The sequence below is a fragment of the Panthera uncia genome, chromosome E3 (genome assembly GCF_023721935.1).
Source record: "Panthera uncia isolate 11264 chromosome E3, Puncia_PCG_1.0, whole genome shotgun sequence".
NCBI classification, from domain to species: Eukaryota; Metazoa; Chordata; class Mammalia; order Carnivora; family Felidae; genus Panthera; species Panthera uncia.
The window spans coordinates 32,691,872-32,716,701 of NC_064815.1; the positions used below are offsets into that span (position 1 = coordinate 32,691,872).

The window sequence follows — 24,830 nt, forward strand, 5'->3', positions numbered from 1 at the left end:
CCCCCGCCCCCCCCCCCCCCCCCCCCCCCCCCCCCCCCCGCCCCCCGGTGCTCGCGTGCGCCTTCCTGACAACGGGCACCGTCTCACATGCTTGCCGGCCGATCCGCCTTCCTGCGTGAAGCGCCCTCCGCGTAGATGTGACTTACGTACTTTTCTCCCTATTTGCTTACAACCTTTATCCGTGTTTCTGTCTTTTTAAAAATTAATTTTTAGAGGAGCTTTTAATAGCTTGAGAAAATCAGCCCTTTGTCTGGAAATATGGTTTCCCAGTTTGACATTTTCCCTCTATTTGCTTATGAAAATTTTCTGCAGACATTAATTTTTAATTGTTACCTAGTTGAGTTCATCAGCCTTTTCTTTCAGTGCTTCTGTTTTTGTGTTTGAACGAATGTGGAAAGGACATTCTTTTTTCCTCCACAGTCTCCTTCCATGGTTCTGTCCTACGTCTGCAACCTCTGACCCTCGAGGCCGCCCTGTGGTCAGAGCACCGCGCTCCAGAGCCCTTCCCAGTTGTCCGAACAACTGCGGACAACCAGCCTCTCCTCAATCCTGGTCTCTCCGTTCGGACTTTTCAGTCCCGTGTCCTTGTTTTGACGAGGGTGGCGCGGCCTGGCTGTAGTTTCTGTGGCCGCGTGAGGCGTCTGCATGCCGGGTGGGCGGTCCCTTATTCATTTCTTCCCTTGAACTTCAAGTTTGGTTTGTCTCATTTCACATAAATGGAGTTTTAATTGGTATTGCCTTAAATATGGGCTGATTCAGGGAAGTCGGTCTCTTAACGATGGTGACTCTTCGATGTTGTGTCCTAGACCATGCCTGTTGGTTTGTTTTCTTTAGAATTCCTTAATGTTTAAGGTTATCTTTGTTTTTTTTTTTTTTAATTTTTTTAAATGTTTATTTTTGAGAGAGAGAGACAGAGACAGAGCACAGGGAGGGGAGAGGGAGCAGCACACAGAGGGAGACACAGAATCTGAAGCAGGCTCCAGGCTCTGAGCTGTCACACAGAGCCCGACACGGGGCTCTGAGCCTTGAGATCATGACCTGAGCCTAAGGCAAATGCTTAACTGGCTGAGCCACCCAGGCGCTCCTAAAGTTAGTTATCTCTGAACGGGGGCGCCTGGGTGGCTCAGTCAGTTGAGTATCTGGCCATTGATTTCCGCTCAGGTCATGATCTCAGGGGTCGTGAGTTCAAGCTGCACATCAGGCTCCACACTGACAGTGTGGAGCCTGCTTGGGATTCTCTCTGTCTCTCCCTCTCTCTGCTCCTTGCCTGCTCGTGCCCTCTCTCTTAAAATAAGTAAAATAAAATATAAAAACAAGAGTATCTTCAAATGGATTTTGTACTGTTCCTTTCATCTTTTTTTGTTGCTTTAATTGGGGTCTTTTCTTTTGTTACGTCATCTAACCTCTCCCATCCGGTACAACACCGTGACAGTCCTAGCCAACCCGTGACCCGGGAACCCCACTCCCCGCTCAGAACCGTGCCTGGGAGACAGGGGGGCATCGGCGCAGACACGCCTGATTGCCCGTCTTGGTTCCGCTCCATTCGGAGTCCGAGTCTTAGCCTTCCCAGGCCCGTTGTCTTTATTTTCCCGTGGGGCAGCTGCTGGCGCCTCCCTGCCGGGACCGCCGGGAGCCCGCGGGAGCCCTCGGGTACGCATCAGCCGGTGCGGCACTGGCACCGACAGTCGCCGCTGTCCTCACCGTCGCGGTCACCTTGCTCTTCACCGTAGTGGCTTGAAAATACAGGCTCACTTCTGAACAGAATAACCCCTTCCTGGCAGTTGTGTGTTTGTACCAAGGACACAGCTTAGCTATCTGGCTCCGTCCTGACAGGCACGGCGTTCTCGGGCCCGTGCTGCACTCCTCCCCCGTCTTCCCCACCTCTGCCCGCCCAGCCCGTCCTTGGAGGCTCTGCCGAACTACGGTGGAGCCCTCCTCCCCTCCCTCTGTGTCTCTCGGCCACTTGGTGCCCGGCACCCCCTGGTCCCCATGCGAGCGACCCAGGGCGGCCCTGGCCCGAGAGCTGCCGGCCTCTGCCCGGGGACCACGGCGGCCCCGTGTCTCCCCGTGGTGGTGGGCAGGCTTGAGAGGTGCAGGCTCCTTTACTTCTTTTCCTTGGAGGCCGTCACGAAGGCGCCGTCACGTGGGGCCCGTCACGTGGGGCCGTTACGTAGGGACGCGCCTTTGCCTCTGGTCTGCCCACCCTGCCAGGCCGTCCGTCTGCCGCTGAGGGCAACAGGGGCAGGTGCTGTCGTGGCACCTGCCGGCGTGGCAGGACCGGGAAGCCGAGTGGAGGGCGCCCCCCGGGGCCACTCCCTTCTCCTGGGGCCGTTCCCAATGGATCCGGGGTGGTGCACCTGCGGCGAACTGGACACGACGGAGGCGCTGGCTCCCCCGGGCACGCGCACGAGGCGGAGGAGCGCTCACCGGGCCCCAGAGAGCCGACGCCACCCTTTGCCTCCAGCGTGGTGCTCCAGGTGCTGTTCCTCCTTTCCGGGCTGTTCCACACCGCGGTGCTGAGGGCTCTGGGCCTGGCAGCTCCTCTGCAGCTGGGTTGGCCCTGGCGCTTCCTGGGCCTGTGCGGGCGGACGCGGGGCGGGCGCGTGGCACCCCCCCCCCCCCCCCCGCCCCACCTCCATCTCCCAGCCCCAGAGTGCCCTGGCCTCCACGTCTGCCCTTCATTCCTTCAGAATGACCTGCAGGCCGCCTCCGAGGCGTTGGGGGCCTCGCACGGCCTCGCCCTCCCCGCAGCTCCCCGGCTGGCGAGGGTAGAGGGGGGGACCGCCGCATGGCCTGCCGAGGTGCCGTGGAGACGTGGGCGCCGGGTCTCGCTCCGCCGGGCCGGGGCTGGGCTGGGGCCGGGCTGGTCGGAGTCCTTCCTGGGACACGGCTCTGAGGGGAGAGCTGTAGGGCCCACGGGGAAGGGAGAGGCCCTGGATGCGAGGCTGCGGCAGGTCACTTCCCCGTCCCCCCCGGGCAGGTGGTCACCGGGCGAGGGTGCCCCCACCTTCTGTCCTCAGGGACTGGCCTGGGCGGGCACCGGATGAGGGCCCGAGAGGGGTGGGTGCGGTCGGGCACCCACAGTCCTTGCCCTGTGGCCTGGCCCCTGCCGTGCGTGCGCTGCCGTGGCGGGGCGCTTCTTCCCCAAACTGCTTCTTGAGCACTTCCCGCTATTATCATGTGAATGGGACCTTTCTACCTCAAGAAGTTCGGCTCAGCCGCTCCTCCTTGTGTGCTGGTGTAGCTTTGGGATGCTAATCTAGTAGGCAGATGGCCACTTTGAGATCCATTTCCTGTGAAGGAATTGTGTAAAGGAAAGCACTTCTCTTTGTTGCCGGCCTGCTTCCTCCGCTCGCTGGGCGCCCGAGCCCTTGGGCTTGCTGAGCCCCTCTCATCTGAAAGGCACCGGTGGTGTGTATGCAGGAGCGGGGGGCTCCTCGGGAGGGAGCCTTCCCCACGGGCCCCCCGGTCAGGGTCTGTGGGACACGGGGCGAGCGAGGATGGCACCCGCACTGTGGTCCCAGAAGCGCGGGAGCCCTGCCCTCTGTCCGTGGGCACATGAGCACACGAGCGCGGGCTCCTGCCTGGGCTCCTGCGTCTTTCGCGCCCCCGCCAGTGAGGTTCTGTCCGACTTCTCTGGCAGATCACGGTGTCACCCTGGCATCAGTCTGGGGAGTATCTCTCAGTGACGAGCCACATGCGTGTGAGGACAGACTCCTTACTGGTGCCTTGTGGGCTTATCTGAGTGCCCACCGCTGCCACCGAGACTCCCCTCGAATGCTTCCTCTCCTCAGATTTGTGTAAGAGGCTCGAGGTGGGGGTCGCTGCCCTGTTGGTAGGTCGGGAAATTGAGGCACGGAGGCATCTCTGACGCTCCTCACCGGTGTCTGTGGGGCGGATCACAAGTTACGTCACCAAGTGCGTCTCATTTAAGAGGGTCAGAGTCTCACAGAGTATGTTCTCCTACCGCAGTGGAATGGATATTAGAAGTCATTGACAGGGGAATTTAGAAAAGTCACAAACGGGTGGACAGCAAACGACACATTGATACCCGTGAGTGGAAGGAGAGACACGGGAAATGAGAGCAGCCATGTGGTTAACTGGGCACACGCCTGGTGTAGGGCGCGGCCAGGAGGCAGCATGAACAGTGCTCCGAGGGAGAAAATCCATAGCCCGCAGAAGGAAGGACGTGATAAAGTTACGGATGAAATAAATAGAGAACCGAAGAAAACAACAAAAAGTTATTTATTTGAAAAGAAGAATAAAATGGACAAACTTTGAGCTGGACCAACGGAGCACACATGCGTGAAGTCTCAGGAAAACCAGGAGAGAGAGGGTTGGGGACATCGTTACAGGCTTCACGGAGCCGGAAGGGACCACGAGAGAATGCGGTGAGGAATCTGTCGTCCGCCAGCACATTATTCAAACTCGATGAAACGGACAAGGTCCTAGAGGATCAGAAAGTGCCAGAACTGACGGAAAAGGAGTGGAGACTACAAATAGACGTAGTCAGCAGCCAGAGTGCTTCCAGCAGAGAAAGTCCTGGAACCACACGGCCTCACGGGTGAATTCTGCCTTACGTTTCAAGAGGGAACTCACACCGATCTTTCTCAAAGCGTTCCCAAACATACAAGGGGAAGGATCCCTCCGTGACTCATCTCACGGGGCTCAAGCTTCACGCGCACACAGATGGCAGTTCTGGCGGATCACGGCTGTGAATGCAGGAGCCGAAACCATAAACCCTTGGAAGAAGCATTACTGTCCTAAGTCTTTGTGACCTTGAACTCCGGAGGGGCTTCTTAAAGAAGATGCCAGAAGCACACAGTGCTTTGTTGAAACTAACAATGTAAATGCATCAAAGGATGCTGTTAAGGAAGTGAAAAGTCAGCACACAGAATGGGAGCAGATATTTGCAAATCATGTATTTGGTGAGGATCTGGCACCCGGGAGGCATCAGGAATTCTCACAGCTCAACACCCAAAAGACGAGCAACTGAGCTTGAAAACAGACAGGGGCCTGAATAGACATTCCTGCAGAGACGACACAAAGGGACGTGGGAAGGTGCATCGCTAATCTCTAGGGGAATGGAGGCGAGGACAGCGGCGGTCAACAGCAGGGGTTGGCGAAGGAGGTACGGGGGCCGGAACTGTGGGTAAAATGTGGTGCGGGCGACGTGGAAGACGGTGTGCCTGGAACAGAGCAGCAGCGTTCAGGGCAGGTGGAGGCAGGAAGCGGCCCACGCGTCCTTCAGCAGGTAGATGGACTAAAATAAAGGGCTGCGTCTGGACTTGGGGAATATCATTCAGCCTTGAAAAGGAAGGGAATTCTGGTATAGGCTACGGGGTGGATGCTCTGTGAGATGAGCCAGACCAGAAGGAGCAGACACCGTGTGATTCCATTAGCATGAGGTCCCGGGGGTCACGTCATCAAACCCTTGGGCACGGTGGGGCCAGGGGTCCGTGTGTAATGGGGACAGAGTCTCAGTGTGGAGAGACAGAACCTTCTGGAAACACATGGTGAGAACGGCTGCACAGTAGCATGAATGTGCTCGGTGCCCCGAGCTGTTCACTTAGAAACGGTTAAAATTTTATGTCGTGTATATTTTGCCGCAAAAACAAATGGCGAAGGACTTACGTAGACATTCGTACAAACGTCTAGCAGTCTCGTGAAGAGCACTGAAACGGCAGTGAGGCCCCGCTTCCCCCCGCCGGGATGGCGAGGAAGACGACGGTATAGCATTCGTAACAGTAAACCGGTCATGTACCGTTGCACACAGGGTCCTTGTGGTATTAACGTAAAAAAGTAGTAATAATAACGAACGCTAACAAGCGTTGGTGGAGGCTGTGGGGAAACCGAGCCCGCACAGATGGCATAGCGAGACGCCGCGGTGTGGCGGGACTCGGTCGCACGAGTCCTCGGAGGGGTGAAAGTGGCGTCCTGTCCGTCCAGCGTGGCCGCCCTAGGTGTGTGCCCAGGGGATTGGAGACGCTAAGCATTACTGCTCACGGAAGCCGGGGAGTGGGCCGAAGACAGACAGCACAGGTAAGCCGGCGGTGCGGCATCGCTCGGGGGTGAGGCGCGGTCGCACCTGGTACGGACGGGGACAGACTTCGGACACGTGGTGCTCACGTGGAGACAGGAGAGGCAGAGACGGCCCCGCCGTGTCGGGGTCCCCGAACGCAGACCGTCCACACCCGGTGAATCCTCACATACGTAGGAGATTAGTGGGTGCTGTGGGGGGTGGGACTTCTGTTTGGGGTGAAGAGTCTTTTCGAATTCGTGTTCTGTTTGGGCCCTGTCGTGAATATACTGAAACCCACTGAATTGTTCAGTTTAACGTGGTTAAAACGGTGAATTTTATCCCAATGAGAAGCGAGTCAGTTATTCAACAGATGGTTTTGTAATGTTAATGCCTGAGAAAGCGAGTGAGGCTTGCTGGGAAGACGGTCCCCTTCTGTGCAAGTGAGGTGGGTGGGGACCCCCTGCGTGTGGCCGGTCATTGGCCAGGGCGTTTGGGCTTCTGGTGTGGGCTCTGTGCGGGGGGAGACAAGACCACGTGCCGGGACCTCGGGGCCACGTCAGGCAGGTCCCCTTCTCGAGGTCACGCCCTTGGTCCCTGTTTGCCAGCTCCTTCCTTCCTGCCCTGATGGCGCTCTCGGTGGCCTGGTGTGGGGGTGTGAGGTGAACTGCCCCCTGCGCGGCAGGAGTGAGCAGCAGCATCCCCACCCCTGGGCGCCCCTCGCTGTGGCCCTGGAGACTGGCCTCTCTACTGGGCTCCCCGGGTGTCGCCCCTGCCCTCTGGGTGTTGTGGGCGAACCGCCCCCCCCCCCCCCCCCCCCCGCCCCGGGTGTGGCAGTGTGGCCATGTGTCACACCCAGAACTGCGGTGACTGTCTGTCCTCATGGTCAGCCTGGCTCCTGTTCTGCTGGAATTTGAGAAAACAAAAAGTGTTTGTAATCGCAGCGGGCCTTTATTTTTCTACGCTCTGTCCAGACACTTCCAGACTTGCGCTCTCAAGTCGTCTCGTCCGGTGTCGGGATTACTGCTGAGTGCCCAGCACACTGCCCCGTTACCCCGCCGCCCTCGCCGGCACCGTTCCTTCAGACCCGCCTGGGGCGGGCCGGCTGCAGGGTGACCCACAGCGACCACCCGGAAGTTTGGAAAGGCCTGTGTGTCGGCGAGTGGGTTCCTGTCTGAAGACCCCAACGAGGACGGGCTTCCGTGGCCCCCAGTCCTGCTCTGGCACGCTCCAGAGCCACGATGCGGGTGGTCGTCCGGGCGCGCCTGGGGACCCCACGCCGGCCTGCCCTGGGGGCCCTTCCGCCCCGCCCAGCACCCCTCCCGCGGTGGGGCGGGGCCGTGCTCCCACGGGTCCGACAGGCACTGGCCCTTCCTTCTAAAGGTCATCTCTGTCTTAGTTGTTAAAGTTCAGGAGGAAATAAACTGCTTAGAGCTGGCATTTCTCAAGTGTCAGCTCCCCGGGCCCTGGAGCCTGGGGTGGGGAGGAGGTAGATTAACAAGTGAGCTGCTGTGTTGACACGGAGACAGCCGGGCAGATGCTTCCCTGTCTTGGCTCCGCGAAGAAATCGTAGAAGAGAAAGTAATGATGTTGTAAAAGCTCGTTTTCTCCTCTCGTTTCTGTTGTTTGGCACGGGAAATGCGGAGATGTTTATTAGTGGGGCGCCGGCCCTCAGAGAGCTTGTCGGTCTCGGGCACCTGGGTGTCACCGGGGTGCCCGCGTGCGGCCCCCGGGCCCTTCATCCTTGACGGGGGAGCTCCTGCCCAGTGGGGAGACAGCGGCCCCCCCCCCCCCCCCCCCCCGGGCCCCCCCCCCCCGGGTATTGACTTGTGCTTTGGGTCGAGGACAGCAAAATCGATGGGAAAGCAAACGGGCAGGATGGGCTTTATTAATCAGGCACTGCCGGGCAGCTGGAAGGCGGCCGCTCCGCTCCTGGGCGCGTGGCTATCGATCGCCGGCTCATCGGGCGCCTCGGTTTCGGAGCTGCCGGGGGGCCGCTGGCCGACACCGGGGAGGGAGGTGGGCGAGAGTCTGCCGGCTCGTCCGCCGCCTCCCGTCCCGCCTCGGCTGGGCTTCTCTTGGCCTCCGGCCCCCACAGACCCAGAGGAGGCCGGCGGGAGCCCCTCCCAGGGTGGCCGCACTCTCCCCCGCCAGGCTTCCTGCCTTCCCCAGCGTCAGTCCCCGGGGAGGCGGGGGCACACAGAGCCCCTGGGAAGGTGGGACCTCGTTGCCCACATAGCCCGACGTCAGAGCTGCCCTGGACACATCCGGAGCGGTCGCCGTCACACGGCGGGGCACGGTGGCCATGGCTTTGGACTGGAGCCGCCCGGGTACTTTTCGGAGGAGTTTGGGGGTCTTACAGGAAGGTGTGGAAGCGAGTGAGCAGGTGCCCAGTGATGAGTGAGGGGATGCCCCGGGTGTCGCCTCTGCAGGAAGGAGCGCAGCACGCACGGAGCTTGGGGCCAGCTGGGCCAGCAGCTGCGCTGGTGGGGAGCGCCTCGGGGGCGGCCTTCATCGCTGCTCACCTACAGCCTCTTGCTTTCCAAACCATAAATCCAGGGCAGTGAGTGGCCACCGGTGTCTGCAGGGGGCCAGACGGTCCGTGAACGGCTCCCTCTGCCCGTTTGGGCCACAGACACCACGTGGGTGAGCAGGTGTGGCTGTGTTGTGACAAAGCCTGATCTTCCAGAGGCAGGTGTGGATGGTAGTTGAGCACGGGGGTAGGAGCAGGGACGAGGCCCGGCCCCCCGGCCTGCTCACTGTGGGACTCCTGCGTCTCTGGCACTGTGCATGGGCCCTCGTCCTCGGGGACGCTGGGGCCGGGGTGACCTCACACATGTGGAAGCCTTCCCCAGGCCGGAGAGGCCAGAGCCAGGCGTCTCTGTGGCACTTGGGATGCAGCCCCGTGCTGCCCGACCGTGGGCTTGCTCTAATTATCTGTCCCCCATCGTTCTCCTCGGGCCTATGGCCTTGCCAGCTGGAGCTCCAGGGTGCGGGGCACCGGGGTGGGTGGTGAGCTCGTTCCGCCGTGTGCCTGGCACCCTGGCCCTGAGGGACGCGGAGCTCGCCTCGCTTGGCCTCCCCGCCCCCGTGAACTGGGGGCAGCCCTTCCTGTGCGTTTACACGTCGGCAGCTGATGGGCTACATCACCTCGCTCACTGTGGTTGGGATCGAACTGAAACCGCAAGGGCAATTTTCCTTCTCGCGTCTCCGGGTCAGTCGAGTGTTCCTGGCGTGGCCTCCACGTGGGATGCACGGAAGCTCGCTCCGTTGGGGACTCCGACTGGACGAGACGCCAGGAGCGGCAGGCTCGTGCGAGCGGCGCCCTGGGAAGGGCTGGAGGCTGGCCTGCAGACCCTGGCCTGCTGGTCCGTGGCTCCTCTGAGCGGGTCCATTATGGCCTTTGCTTTGTTTGTTCTCTGGTTTTACTTTCTGCTGTTTGGTTTCTTTTTATTTTTCAGAGAAACGTGTATGACGCTTGCAGACACTTAGGATAGGAATTTGATGGCACACACAGCCGGCCGCGTGCGTGCCCGGCCCGGGCATTGAGGCGCGCCAGGCGGAGGCTCACTGCCGCCTCGCCGAGGCAGCCCCCTCGGTGAGTCTCAGCAGGACCGGCAGACTCTGTCGTCTGCTCCCTGCCTTCTCCCCTGCACGTGGCACGACCGCTGGGGCCTGTGGTTGCATTTCTGTCCCCAAGTCCTGCCCTTGCTGTGCCGGTCAGGGCTGGCCACGGCCGCGTGGTGGGCCAGCGCCCACGTGCAGACGGGGCTCCGGGTCTGAGTAGGAGCCCGGCTGGCTCGCCACGCCCCAGCTGTGCGACCCCTGCCCACTCACCAGGGGCGCAGGGGCCCGACTGTGGCAGCACCCTTCCGTCTCTGATTCTCGAGGTCCGGCAAAGACCAGGCGTGCGTGCTGGGCCCGTGGCATGCCGGGTAGCCTGTCCGCTCAGGAGACGGGTCCCGGAGTTCCCACTTCTGGGGAGACCCTGGCTGCCACCTCCTCTGCTCTTGCCTCTCGTCCCACGTGGGGTAACATGGTGTGCGTCTCAGCCAGGGGTCTGCGGAGGAGGTCTCCCAGGCACCTGCAAGGCCGCACCCTTGCTTCTCCGCCCCAGCTGGACGCGGGGGGCAGGTGTGCCCCAGTGCCCCCGCCCCTGTGAAGGCAGGGACACGGCAGGGGAGCTCACACTTGCTTTGCACTTCACACATGTGTCTCATTAGATTCCCTGTGGCCCGTGAGGCAGGGCAGAGATCAGTGGCTTCCTTCTTATCTGTGGGGAAACGGGAGGTCAGGCTTGGAGCTCCTGACCAGTCAGACACCGAATGGGGTCACACCGGGCTTACTGCATCTCTCCAGCCGGGGGACTCCGGGGCCACGTCTCTGCGTCTCTCTCGGAAGCCCCTGTTAGCGTCCCGCCCGGCGAGTGCGCTGGGGCCGGCAGTGGGCGGTGCTCTGTGCTGGCTTCCAGGCCCGTGGCCCACGGTTGCCTCTGGGAGAGTTTCTGCAGCCGGTACCCGTGCACCTCTGTGAGTTCATCGTTGCCCTCCCGAGCTGCCGCGCGGCCCCCTGCCAGGTCCCCACAGGCACGGCTGCACCAAGGGTGCACAGGGCTTGGGGCGCTCTCCCGCGGGGCGGTTCTGCGGGGGCATTCGTGAACGTGTGCGGTGCTCCTTTCCACAGCCCGTCCCTGTCTTCTGCTGGATGAGCCAGCTTCTAGAATGTTCGGCCTCTCAGCATTCCCTGCTGAGCCTCGGTGGAACCAAGACCTTGGCCGCCTCCCCCTGGTGTGTCTGCAGCCCCCGCCAGGCCCTGTGCACTCTGGGGCCAGGCCTGCGTGTGCCCGTCCATCCTGGCTCGGCATGGGTGCCCGAATGCCCCAGACAGAAAACGGGCTCACTTGCTGGATGGCGGTTTGGCCCGAGCTGTGGCCCCGTGGGGTGCACGGGGCCCGAATTTACGATCTGTAAACCGGAGAAGCTTAGAGAGCATATGTGTTAGTGGTTTGATCTGCACTCCTTGGAGCTCGAAGGAAGAGGATGCTTTAGAGATTTTGCAAAATCGTGAATAAAATCTTGTTAACGTTTTCTTAGCTTTGCACAAGAGCGTACTTGCTAGAGACCGGCGTGCGCCTGCCGTCCTAGTTCACCCCCAACAGGCTAGCTCGCGCTGCGCTGCGTGTTCTCGGGCACGTAATCACGCGCCTGCCTGTGAACGCTGGTCCAAGTGTGCTGGTTAAAGGTTTGTTTTGCGCTCGGGTCTGGCGACGGCCGTCGGCGTGTTTGCGCCCTCCCGTGTTCCTGGGCCCACGACGGGCGCGACGCTGCATGGGGAATGGTCGTCCCTCCTGGATGGACAGCACCACCCTGTCCGGGTCCTTCCCAGAGGCGCGTGGCCGGGAGAGCACCGGCCGCGGAGGCGCGGCTGCAGGGGTCGTGTGGGGCCGGAGCCGGCATCCGAGGTCGTCTCCGAGAAGGTCATTAAAACGTCTCCTGCCGCTTCAGAGTGAGCCGGGTCCTCTGTTCCTTGAAAGTAGGCGTCCTCAGGTGAGGGTGACGGGAGGGGCCGCAACACAGAGACGGTTCTCAGAAGCTGAGACCTCGTCTCCCTCGGCAGACGCCCGCTCGGGAAGGCATTGATCGATAGGCATGCCGACTTCTCCTTCAAGCACTAAGCACTTCATTTTGAACCCCCAGAGGCTCGCGGAAATGCCACTGACCCCAGAGTTCAACTTCAGCTTGGAAGGTAGTGGTTTAATGTTTTATGAGTATTCTCCTTTGCTTCCCAAGAAAGGCTGAGGTGGACCGGAGAGGACAGCCCGACGAGAAGGGTCAGCCGTCGGGCACTAGTGTCTCGCGTCGGGGCCGCGGGCTCGTTGCGCACGTGGGGTCCCTCTCTGCCTTTCTGCTTGTGGGGGCGGGGCGGGGCAGTCTGCTGGCCGCTGACTTGAACAACTCACTTGGGGAACTTTGGCCAGGATTTGTGGAAACGTCAGGAAAGCGCGCTCCTCTGGGAGGCCGGCCCTTCTTGGTGCCTGAGGGCCTCGCTATCCCTCGCCCTCTGTCCTGCGAGGCCAGGATCCCCGCCCCGGGGCTGGCCCCTTGAGTGTGCGGCTCACCGTTGCTCTGTCTCTGTGGAGTTTATATGCAGAAGTGTGTCCGTCCTGACTCCTTGTCCCCAACCCGTCCTGTCCTCCCTTCTCCTCTCCCCTCCCCTCCCCTCCCCTCCCCTCCCCTCCCCTCCCCTCCCCTCCTTCTTTCCTGCTAAATGGACGCCTACATGGGGAGGGGGGTCTGCACTTCCCATCTCCCAGAGCCGTGCCCTCGGCCCCCGAACCCTGCCCTGCGTGCGAGGCAGTGGCACACCTGGGTGTTGGCTCCCTGACCGTCACATGCCTGTTGCGGTGACTGAGTTGTGTGCGTGGACTCCCGCCCCTTTGCCCCACGCTCTCCTTTGCGGGGGTGGGGCGCTCCAGCAGTACCCCGCACACGTCTGACCTGGTAGGTTGGATAGCACCCGCCTTTTCCCTCGCTGCTTCCCGCGGCGGCTGCTCCGTGACATCAGGGCTCTCTCTTCTCATCTCAGCTCCAGCGTGACAGGCAGCGACAACGACCTTTCATGCCACATTCTCTCGGTTGACATGAGCCACATGGTTTCTGTGCCCCATCGGCGCACGGCCCCGCGAGGTCGGGCTCGTGCTGGTCCCTGCGTTTGAGAACGGCCGGGTGCCTCCGGGCTGCCGATGGTCCTGGACAAGCCTCTGTGGAGCGCGCCCCCTGTGATGCCCTGAAGATGAGTGTGACTTGTAGTTCCGTCTCCGAAACGCTTGAGCGCGGACGAAGCCCGCAGGGCCAGCAGCCCTGAGTATGGAGGGAGTCCCTTGGCCAAGGGCAAGGGCTGGGGATACGCTCAGCTGCTCGCCCAGTGCTGACTCTGCAAGGCCATGTGTCCTCTGCCCTGTTCCTTCCGGAACATCCCGGTTCCCTGGAAGGCATTTCACCATTGGGACAGGCAGGTTCTCTTTGTTTTTTCTTTCTTTCTTCCTTTCTTTCTCTTTTTTTCTTTCTTTCTTTCTTTCTCTCTTTCTCTCTTTCTCTCTTTCTTTCTTTTTTTCTATGTGTATTTATTTATTTATTTTTGAGATAGTGCGAGCTGGGGAGGGACAGAGAGAGGCGGGGGGACAGAGGATCCGAAGCAGACTCCACACTGTCAGCACAGAGCCCGACTCAGGGCTCAAATCCATGAACCGTGAGATCATGACCTGAGCCAAAGCCGGACGCCTAACCGACTGAGCCCCCCCAGGTGCCCCTGAGGCAGGTTCCCTTTCTGACTGCCAGCCTGGGCCCCGTTGCCTTCCCATTGCCTCTCAGCCGATGCGCTGTGTCTGTGACATCCAGGACTGGGTAGTGGGCCCCACCAGGTACTGGGGGCTGAAGCCCTCTCGTGATTTAAGCACGCGGGGGATTTAAGCACGCGGAGCTGGCAGCCAGCAGACTAAGACGTGGGCGTCCTGTGCCTCGGCTTGCCTCCTGGCGGGGAACTTTCTGGTTTGACCCCCTCATGGATGTGTGGGCATCATGCTCCTACATGGGGGGACCCGGGGCTTCTCAGACTCCCCCAAGGCCGTCCCCACCAAGCCTGTGCTCGGGGCGGCTTGTCCGTGGCTCCTTATCCCTGAGCTTGGCTGGACGGTGGCTTGGCCTTGCGTGTATGAGCGAGGGGACACTGCCGGTCGGAACGCTGATTCAAGGCACTCGTGAGCTCCCACCTGGGTCCCGCGGATCTGGAGTTGATCTCAGTCCTCGATTATTAACTTGGCCTATGCACAGCGTCAAGTTGAATCAGAACTGAAAATAGCCTCTTAACGGGCCGGTTTCAAATGACTGTTTTTACCTGTCTTTTGTCTTATTTCACGTCTTTGCGGAGCACCAAGAGGAGTCAGGTGCAGCCGGTCACTGTTCCCTTGAACCCTTGAGCTACTGACGGGGGTTCCCGCGCTGGGCCGGCCCAGCCTCCTACCCGCTCCCTCTGTGACTCATGCGCACGCTCAGACTGAACTACCAGATGAGAGCAGAAACCGCACGCTCGTGCGGGAGGGAAGTGGGCTTGGCGCACGCCGCCTCCGAAGACAGCGTCCACCGCCGTCCCCGGGAAGTGAGGTTTCCTTCAGGTCGTGGGGTCAAAGCGGAAAGGATGCGGTGGGAGGCCAGGTGTGACGTGAGCCCCCGGGCGCCCTCCCCGGCGTGGCCCGGCCCACCATGCCGCCTGTGTGAGCGCCACGTGCGTCAGCTCTCATCACATCCTGAAGACACCGTGTTTCTGCATTTCCTTCGGAAGAGGCGCCTCCCGGCCCTGCGGGGTCCGGGGACGCCTCCCCTCGCGGCCCCTCCCCTGGTCATCGTCCCCTCCGTCAGGCCGCGGGGACGGCCACCCCGCGTGCAGAATCGCGAGGCTGCGTGGTCTCGGGAGTCAGGGGTTGTCCACGAGCGCTGGGTGCCGGCTGCCGTTTGCTGTTTAGGAACAGGTCAGGAGCAGAGGGCGGCCCCGGGCAGGACTGAGGGGCCGAGCGCGTTTTGGGGCAAAGGCCGGGCTCTGAAGGCGCTTCGGGGCTGGGCCGGGGAGTGGGGTGTTAGCCTGTGGGTGATCAGGAGCCCGGAGCCCTGACCTGGGCCCCCCTGCTGTCATCTGCCCCCTGAAGGGACGACTTGCATGGGGCTCCGGTGGGACCCACGGGCAAGGTCCGCGTGCCGGGGGTCTGGCCTGTGGGGGGGGGGAGGGGGAGCCGCTGCGGGGCACCCCGGCCGTTGTCGGAGCCCCGCTGGCGTCCGGCGGGGCAGCGCTGGGGGAGCGGGCCCCACCTCCGGGTGGCGGGGGCTCCCCCACACCCGCGGCACATCTGGCTGCTGTGATCCGGATGGAAGTGCTTGCCGGTAATTTAGCTCATTCAGAAGTGCCGTCTCCCCGGAGCGCTGCGCTGCTGACAATTTTTCCCATTGTGTGTGGGGTTGAGTTCCCCCCTCCCCCCGCTGCCTGCCGTGTTCTGGGATCACCCTGGGTGTCTCTTTGAAATCCAGAAACTCCTGAAAAGCTCTAAGTAGCTATTCACAAGTAAGGAAATGGCAGTGTGCCGGTTGCACGTGCGGCTGTATTTTGGGACCTACGTGACGGGCTCGTCCTGGTCCCGGGGGGCCGTGGCGGGGGCACCATCCTGCGGGCCAGGCCTCAATGCTCTGCCCTGTCTCCTTTCCCCGCAGCGCCCGTGGGCTAGAGAAGGTCCGGCAGCAGCTCCAGGAGGAGGTCCGCCAGGCCAGCGGCCAGCTGCTGGAGGAGAGGAAGAGGCGGGAGACACAGGAGGCCCTGGCCCGGAGACTCCAGAAGCGGGTCCTGCTGTTGACGAAGGTACGGGGCCGGGCGGGGGCCCGCCGTCCCAGCCTCTGCTCCCCTGGCCGGCGGCCGCCAGCCTTTCCCCACCACGTCCAGGCTTCCCGAGATCGCCGCCAGCCCGAGGGCGGTTTTAACCGCGGTGAGGAGCGTCCGGCTCCTCGGTCCGTCGGGCTCGTGTGCGGCTGCCTGGGGTCCCCTCAGAAGATGTCCGCCTCCCTGCGGAGCCGGGACTTCCTCAGGCTGTGCCTCCGTCCCGCGATGCTCGCGGGGTTCTTGAATCATGACAAAGACTCCTCCAGACCCCGGAGGTCCCTCTGGGACTTGGAGGGCCCAGGTGTGGGTCCCCTTCTGGACGGCTGTCCGGTGACCTAGCGCTCCCGGTGAGGGGCGGGGCGGCCGGGGCCGCACGCTGACCCGGGGTCACGACCCCTTCCCCGGGCCACGGGCGAGCGCAGCCTTCCCCTCCTTCGGTGACCAGATCCCGGTGGGTCTGTGGCCCGTGGTTTGGGGTGAGAACTCTCACCGGGGCCGAGATGCACCGGGCCTCGTGTGTGGGGCGGGCTCTCTGACCGTCCTGTGCCTGCAGAGCTTCCCATGCTGGCTGGACGGAGTCTGCTGGAGCGCGGATCAGGGTTTTCTGTGGGACGGCGTCATTTAAATGCTGCTGTGAGTGCTGAAGTTTCAGAAGACAGGGAGGAGAGAACCTGCATCTGTCCCCACACGCCCTCCAGGCACGGACGGGGTGTCCGGCTTGCTGGCCAAAAACCCCTCCCACCTGAGCCCAACCCGGCCTCGTGTGGGCCGCGTGGGCCAGTGTCAGGCCACGATGGCCCAGATTGTTTCTAATGAAAACCGAGGCTCTTTGGCTCTGGGGCCACCTGGTTATGAAGGTTCTAGGGGACAAGTCGTATTTCAGCTGCTAAGCGCCCGCCAATTTGTGGCTTCTCCAGCACGTTCCTTGCCGTGCCGTGGTGTCCCTCGAGAGCCTTGGCATCCCTCAGGGCCCTGGGTCCAGGGCTTCCCAGGTCAGGCTCAGCCGAGCTCTGCACACAGGCCCCGGGTGCCACCCCTGTCATCCTGGCTCTGCAGGCGGCCACCCCCGCAGCCTGGGCTGCCTCTGCCAGAGACGAGGACGCGGTCCCGTGGCCTCGGTGCTCGTGGACGGTTACGGGCAGGGGTTTGGAGCCGCCTTCTCGTGCCCCCACCCCCTCCCTCCCTTCCTCAGCACGTACTGCGTGCCACCAGGTCACCTGCACAGGTTCTGGGTCACGGCCCTTCTAGTGTCTGTAGTCTAGCCGGACGGGCAGAGGGACACGCGCGCACATGCCAACCGTGATGGGATTTTCGTGGGAGCAGAAGCCGCCGCTGAGCCGCGGCCCGAGGGCTCGGTTTGAGAGGGGCACTCGCAGAATTTGGCTCCGTGGAAGACGGGGGGATGGGCAGGAGTGCGGGCCGAGGGAGCTGGGGCAGGAGGCACAGCCGCCGGGAGGGCACGTCCACGGCACAGCTGCCTCGGCACGTCAGGGCTGCGTGGGCTGTCTGCGCCCGACTTGCTGTGAGCGAGAGGCCAGGATGGGCTGCGGTCCGTGACGTGGGAAGCACGGGCTTTCCCAGGGTGACGGGCAGGGGACCGTCACCTGTGACCTTGGAGAAGGCGCTCGGTCCCTCTGCGTCCCATTTTCCCATCCCCGGGACGAGCAGCGGTGCCGTGCACCGAAGCGGCCCCGGGTGCCCGCCAGACGGGCTCCGCGGGGACAGCTCTCACGAGAGTCACAGGGAGGAGATGGAGTGGAAGTTCCCAAGGCACGTCCACCCGGGCCCGCCGCACCCTCCAGCACGCCCCCGCCCGGCACCCACCCAGAGGAAGGGAATCCGGTGCGTGGCGCGGACGTCTGCACCCCCCTGACGCAGCATCGCTCATGGCCACGCGGCCCCGGTGCCCGTCAGTGCTGGGCAGGGGAAGGAGGCGCCGGGTAGGTGCCCGACAGGTTATCGTTGAGCCACGGGAGAGAAGGAAACCCCGCCCGTGTGTGACACCACGGGCGGGCCTGGAGGACACCGCCGAGCGACACGACACAGCGAATCTTCGGACACGGGGAGCAGGTTGGTGGCTGCCAGAGACAGGCTGGATGTGGACGAAATGGGGGTGGGGGGGCACGAGGGACGGACCTCCAGACGGGATACGAGTTCTAAAGAGAAAACATGAGCCACGGGTGCAGAGCGTCCCCTCTTTGTGGGGGGCCCCGGGTCACCCCGTGCCGTGGGAAAGCAGCCCCCCATCCTGGACCAGGGGTGCCCTGCGTGTGAGGCCGCGTGAGAGCGCTGTCGCACGTGGGCAGTGGAGTGTGCGGCCCTCTTAGGAAAGGAGGCTTCGCGAGGGTTCGTGGAGGGCGTCCGGGGTAAGGCTGGTTGGGCAGGTCGGCGGTCACCCTGGTGGAGCTTTGCCGGTGGTGGGTGCGTGTGGCTCATTCCGTCCTCCTCCAGGGCCTCGTGAACGGCGGGCCGCCGGTGGCCTGAGCCGTGGGACATGGCCTGGAGCGCCTTGTCTGCCGCCTGCCCGTCCCGCACGTGCACCGCTCAGAACCACAGCTGGGGCACAGTGTCCCGCCTGGATGTGCGCACGGGCTGCGTCTCTGTTCCCCGTCGGTCCGGAAGGCACCTTCTCCAACCCTCCCCTGGGGACACCCCCTTCTTACCCCAGGCTCCCGTGGCGCCTTGGCCACAGGGTGTTGTGGCTCGTCCAGCGGTCTTAGCGGGGAGCCTATGGCTGCCGCTGTGTGTGCAGGGGGCACGTGGAGCTCCGTCTTCGGGGCTGTCTGGCCAGTGTCGTGGCGAGCTCTCACGGCTTCCGTCCCGTTTCGTGTCCAGCTGGGTGGGTGACTGCTGTTCCCGTGGGGCTTGCTGATGGCGTCTTACTTGATTTCAAACCGTTTGTGTTTTTATTTTTAATAAAACTTATTTTCTGGAATAGTCTGTGATTTAGACCAAGATGGTCTCGGGACGGTCGTCACTGCTCAGGGACCAGGCCTGACCAGGGCCGTTGACTGAAGTCTGTGCCGTCCTCCTGTTTGCTTCATTGCCCCTCAGCCCTTTCTCTGCCTTGGACCCCCCCACGGTGAGTCGTCACCTCTCCTCGGGCCGTGACAGTTCTCGGACTCCTTGCGTGGATGAGTCCACTGCCAGGAGTGCGGCGCGGGCTTGCCGTGGCAGGTGCTGGACGGGGGTGTGTCCGAGGCTTTCCTCCCAGGCCCCCGGGGCACGGGGCAGCCCTGCAGGGAAGGGCCCCGGCCGTAGCCTGACTTCCCCGTGTGGACGCTGGCCTTGCTTACCTGGCTGTGCCGGGTCAGCCGGGTCTCTCCCTCCACGGTGCACGCCACACCTGGGGGCTGGGGGCCACGCCCCTCCTAGAGGGCGCAGTAGCTCCATTCTGGACTCTTCTGCGTGAGGTTCGACTCTGCTTTCTGTTTATCCATTAATTCAGACACGCGTATCAGGCGGGCTCCCGGGGATGTGTTGTAGGTTTGGGTTTTACCGCCGCGCTGCTTGAATTTGTCCCGTTGGCCGCCGGGAGCTCTTTCAGTTGTCAGTGTGGGGGTGTACCCCCCCAACTTCCCTGCTGTCGGGGGCCGCCAGGTGCCCTGGGCTCATCCAGGCGTGTCCCACCCACCCCGGTGCCAGCCAGGGTGGCAGGACCCCATCCCCTTCCCTGGAGAACGGCGTCAGGATCCGCGAGCCGCGTGAGTGCGCTGCTTCTCCGTGGCCCTCCAAGCTCGCAGGGCCAGGAAGCGTGTGTCCCAACTCACGTGTGCACACGCGTCTGTGAATGTTTCCCCGTGTTTCTTCCCCGAGCTCTCATGAGCCAGACGCGTGTTCCCATGGACGTGCCCGCCTCCAGCCCACAGCACGCGGGTCATCCCAGCCCCTCTCCTGCCGCCCTGACCCCCGACTCCCACCCCCCACCCCCCACGACACCTCACCCAGTGTGTTAGCCCCGGGTGATGACTTTGTATCTTCAGCTTTTTGTTTTTGCTCAGTAATCGTTGATCACTGGGAGTTGCGAGGATAGCACAGGAGGGTCCCTTAACCCGTCACGGTTTCCCCGGTGATGACGTGACATGTAATTTTCGTGCCACGCTCTGATCCTGGTGCACGCGTGTGTAGATCCGCGTGGGCACCCCCGCCCTCAGGGTGCCAGACGGCCTCCCCTGCAGGCGCGGTCACACCCTCCCCTCCCGCACCCTGGCATGGCAGCTGCTCATCTGTTTTCAAGAACGTGGTCAGCGTGGAATCATACGGCGCGTGGCCCTTTGAGACTGGCTTTTCCCCTCGGCGTGTGGCCCTCGTCCACCTGGGTCGCGCTTGGGTCAGCAGGTGGTCCTTCTTTGTTGTCGAGCGGGACTCTGCACCGCTCAGGGCGTTTCGTAGTTTCCAGGTTTTGCTGTCACAGATACAGCTGCTCGAAGTGATGGCCCACAGGTTTCGTGCGGACCTGAGTGTTCATCTCTCGGGGCGGGTGCCCAGCAGGGCGCTCGTGGACCCTGCAGCGTGGCCCCCTGGGAGTCCCCGACCCCCGGGCCTGTGTCTCCAGGGATGGGCTGCTCCTCGCTGGGCCGGAGGTGGTGGCTGGGGCTCCCACTCGGTCTGCAGGCGGGGGACCGTGGCGTCGCCAGGCGAGCCAAGTTCTTCCTTATGAGGAGCCCCTGTTCACCAGGTTTCCATGGCTGCTGTGGTGGTACCATAGCCGTGGCAGTGGGACTGGCACGAGTGTGTCATCTGGCAGTTGTGGGCAGGCCCAGCCGCGCCCTGGGCCCCAGACCCCACCAGCCCGAGGCAGGTACCGGCCTCACCCTTGCCAGCCACCGGGAGAGTTTATGCCCGGCTCGCTGGGCTTGTCGTGGAACTCGGTTGCGTGGTTGTAGGACCACGGGTCCTGTTCCGTGCCAGCTGTCCTCACCGCTGGCGCCGGCTCGAGTTCTTGCTCACGCTCTCCCTGCGGTCCCTCCAGCAACAGGCCGCTGATGTCCCGTCACGGTTCACGTCTCGGCGGCTTCCTTTCCCGGCTGCGCTGGCGAAGTTCCCTGCTTCTCCGAGCTCACGTGGCTTGGCCGGCATGGGCGGCGTGGTCCCGTAGTTTTAGGGTCCCGGACGTAATTCCATCTGCAGAAACCTCCTGGCCTGGCCTGGCCTGCCACGCGTGCGGTCAAGGGCGGGAGGTGCTGTAGACGCCAAGACTCGGAGGTTCAGGCGCCTGCCAGGCCGGCAGACTGCCCGATGCGGGGAGTGGGCCTGCGCGGCGGGCCGGGGTGGGCCGGAGGGCTGTGCCACCCGGAAGGGGCACCCCAGCCGCCGGAGCCCGAGAGAAGCCGGCGTCACTCACACGAACGTCCTGTGGGTTTGCAAAGTACTCTTACTTCTGTGTGTTGGAGGGGGCGGTGGGGCGGCTCAGGGGAGCAGTCCCTTGCGGGGGCCGGTGCGTCCTGCGTTCACAGCGAGTGAGTCCCCTGGGACGGTCGGCCCGCTGCCTGTCGACAGGAGAAAACGGAGCGCTTCGGAGACTCCCTGTTGCCGGGCACAGCGGCCATGCCCTGTACCCCCGTTTCCGTAGGCGTCCTGCTGAGCGAGCACCACACCCTCTCTGTTTGCCGAGATCACTGGGGTTCTCACTGACACGCGTGGTTCCCCTGCCCCCCGTTAGAATCCCCGGGGGAGTCCCCGTCCACACAGGTGCCTCATGACGGTGCCGGGAGGTGTGACCCCCTCCGTGCTCAGACCGCGCCCCGCCTTTGTGAGTAGGAAGCACCCAGCTCTCTTCTCGGGCATTTTCTGTCGTGCAAGGTCACCGCTCGGGTCCCGAGGCAGGAAATTTCCATTCTTCCTGTCTCAGCAGGTTGGAAGCCAGTGGCACTTCCTGGCCTAATTCGGTCTTCGCCCTGACCCGCTGCGCTCACCGGCCTTGCTGAGTTAGGGCGAGAGTGGGTATTGATTGCCTCGCGCTGACTGATGGCTTATACTGACTGTCGCTCGAAGGCACGCTCCCGACGGGTCGATACCAATCTCCTGCACAGCCCCGGGCCCGGCTCACGGGGACCCGGCTCGCCAGCCAGCGGGGTGATGAGGCTGTTCATCAGGCCCGACTGTGCAGGGGTGCGGCCAGCCTGCCGCTCCCTGCTCGGTGCCCGGTGCACGTCCACCTTCACCTTCGAGTGACCTGGGCTCCGCAGCGTGTCAGACGCTAGCCCGGCGGCTCCTGTTCAGATGCTTCCTCGTCAGGGCACCTCCGGGGTGTTTTGGTTGCTGGCCTTTCCCTGTCCTTTGCCGTCCCCCGGGACAGAGCGGTGTGTGTGGTGCGCCTGCCGCGCGGCGGGGCCGCAGCGTGGGCTCTGGGCTCCCGTGTCCACCGAGGGCCCTGCTTGTGTGTTTGACATTTCGGTACGCAGTGCTTGGAGTGCGCGGTTTTATTTTGAGACCTTATTAAGCGGCTCTCGTCTAAGGGTTTAATTGTTACTGATAGCTAAGAGTGTAATCACCTTGGTAAAATACCACGACTATTTTAAGCGATTGAAAATTGCCTTCCAGAAGTGGGTGAACACAAACCATTTTCCTATTTGAGATGAGCTATTTCCAGTGGGCCCCTAATATTCCACAATATGGTTATAGAATCTTGTTATTTATAGAAGCCGAGCAGTTAAAGGTAGGTTTTTAGCGAGAAATTAAAAAACCAAATGAAAACAGAAGCTTAACTCTTTTCTACATCCTAACCGTTCCCTGACCCCAGATTCCAGAGTGCAGTGGTCTTCGAGAGGAGGGCACAGGTCACTGGGCCTTACTTACAGGGGGAGTCAGAGTCCGTGGTAGGTAGTGATGATGTCCCGCCTTTGAAAGGTCCCTGAGTGGGGTGGTGGTCCTCCTGGGTGGTGGTCTCGGTGGGGTAGACATCCTGGGGGCGGGGAGTGGTGGCCCCATCTGTGTCGGGCATGCAGGGGTGTGGAGTGCTGGCTGGCTGAGGATGCCCACGTACAGTGTCAGCAGGACTGCAGGCCGTTCTGTGGACACCCGACCCCGTGCGTGGCCCAGAACCTGGGTCTGCCCCATACCCTTGAGACTCTTGAGACTCTGGCCTCAGTCGTGCTCGGGGCGGGGGGGGGGGGGGGGGGGCAGAACGCGTGGGAGCTGGCCCTCCCCATGCAGGGTTTAGGGGCTGATTGCCCTTTGCTCCTGAAGTTGTACGAGTTCTCTCCTTATTCTGAACACGAACCGCTTGTCGGAGACGCGGCCGCAGCATCTCCCGGTCTGCGGCTTTGCTGCTTCTCTGAATTGTGTCTGTTGACGAGTAGCAGCTTTTAATGTTAGCGCAGTCCAGCGGACTGATTTCGTTACCGTTCTGCTGACGCTTTCAGAGCCTTGGTGAGCTTAATGACCGTGATCTTTGCTACCAGAGTCATGGGGATAGTTAACTGTGCTCTTCTAACTGCTTTATGGCCTCACCTTTTACGGGTGACCTAACTTGGCCTGCACGTGTCAGGATCATTTTTCCCCAGATGTTAACTGGACTTACGCTCGTGGTCGTCTGGTGGCATATACAAACGCTGAGTCGTTACGTTGCCCGCCTGAAACTAATGCTACGTGTCGGTTATGCCTCACTTAAAATTTTTTAAAAGATTATTTTCTCGGACTGCCCGGGTGGCTCAGTCGGTTAAGCATCCGACTTCGGCTCAGGTCACGATCTCTCAGTCCGTGAGTTCGAGCCCCGCGTCGGGCTCTGTGCTGACGGCTCAGAGCCTGGAGCCTGTTTCTGATTCTGTGTCTCCCTCTCTCTGACCCTCCCCCATTCATGCTCTGTCTCTCTCTGTCTCAAAAATAAATAAGAACATTAAATTTTTTTTTAAAGATTATTTTTTCTCTGTTGAATATGCAGTTGGCCCAGGAGCATTTACTGAGAGATGTCCCTTACCCTGTGTGGTGTCATGTGGCCATAACCAGCCACCAGGCACTGGGCATGGGGAGTCCAGCCTCTGGGTTCTCTGTTCCGTGGGCCCTTTCTGTCTTTTCGCCAACACCACCCTGTGTCCATTTATGATGTGTTAATACCTGGTAGTGAACCTTCGAAATTGTTGTTGTTCTTTAAGATTTTGGCTAATTTTGGTCCTTTGCTTGTCCTTACGCATTTCGGAATCAGAGTGCTAATTTATGTGGAAAACTCTGCTGGCACATGATAAGGATTCAGGGAATTTGTAAATCAGTTTGGGAAGAAATGACACCTGAACTTTGTCTTCTGAATGAGAACATCGTAGATGCATACTATTAGGCATTTCCCTGCATATTTTCTATTTTGGGTGCAGTGTTGACGGTGTCTCTGAGAATCTCGTGTGTGTTACTGGTGTCTGCACACGCACTGACCGTGTGCGCAGCAGTCCTGCCGACCTCGCTACGTGGGCAGAGACGAGCCTCGTGTCGGTGCGTAACCCCGGCACGCCTCTTCCTCTCGGGTCCTCGTGCCTTTCCTTGTTTGTCCTTTCCCTGTCTTCTTGACGTGGCCGCCAGTCGGCTGTCACGCGGAAGTGACAGTGGTGATGTCCCTGACTCATGCAGATCTCCGGAAGCTTTAGTAATTCACCGCCGAGAATGACACATGCTGTTTGTTTCTCGTAGATACGTATCTTCATTGCGTTAATGGAATCCCCTGCTATGTGTTGTTTCGTTTCTTTTCTTCAAGATTTTTTTTTTTTAAACAATCTCTACACTCAACGTTGGGCTCGAACTCACAGCCCTGAGATCAAGAGTTGCACGCTCCGCTGACAGAAGCCAGCCAGGCACCCCCTTTGCCGTTCTTTTCTAAGAGTTTTTATCAAAAATGCCTACTACATCAGTTTCGACGTGGGTTATTTTTATTGCGTTCCGTTCAAGCATCTTCTCACGTTCTCTCTGGATGTGCACAAGCTGACCTTCAGGCAAGGTTTCCTGCGCTCGGAGCACAGCGCAGGCAGATGGGAAGCTGGAAAGGGATCGGAAGATCCCAGGCTCGCTCACCTCTCCTCGGCCCTCTCGTCCCACAGGTTGCGGTGGAGCGAGTCCCGCGCACCAGGCTCTGCGCCGGGCGCTTGTGGGCCGGGGCCGCTGCACAGCCTCTTGCTCGCAACCCGAGGGCGCCTCCCTCTAGGGCACAGAGCAGACCAGTGGGAGCCTGGAACGCTGCGGGGGGTTTGCTGAGCGCTGCAGGCAGCTAGGGAAGGAGCGCCCGGGTGAACCTCCCGTGCCAGGGCTTGGTCGGTGGCTTTGAGTTTTGTTTAACAACTACGGATCCGCAGGAAGTCGTGAAGGTGGTGGACAGGCCCCACATATCTTTCCCCCAGCTTCTGCCGTGAAAACCTATCCCGTGATTACAGCACAGTATTAAAACCAGGCGCTTGGTGTTTGTGGTGTGTGTGTG

General features: G+C 61.5%; 1 protein-coding gene across 4 annotated transcripts in view; it reads left to right on the forward strand.

The window, feature by feature from the left end:
* Window positions 1–24,830, forward strand: part of MAD1L1 (mitotic arrest deficient 1 like 1) — a 317,349-nt gene that overhangs the window by 107,727 nt on the left and 184,792 nt on the right. For 3 of the 4 annotated variants that reach the window (XM_049638985.1, XM_049638986.1, XM_049638987.1), the window contains one exon: window positions 15,274–15,418. In XM_049638985.1, coding sequence (XP_049494942.1) covers window positions 15,274–15,418 — 145 coding nt within the window. Of the gene's footprint in view, window positions 1–9,521; window positions 9,618–15,273; window positions 15,419–24,830 lie in introns of those variants that run through there. The other variant, XM_049638988.1, reaches the window with a different exon arrangement.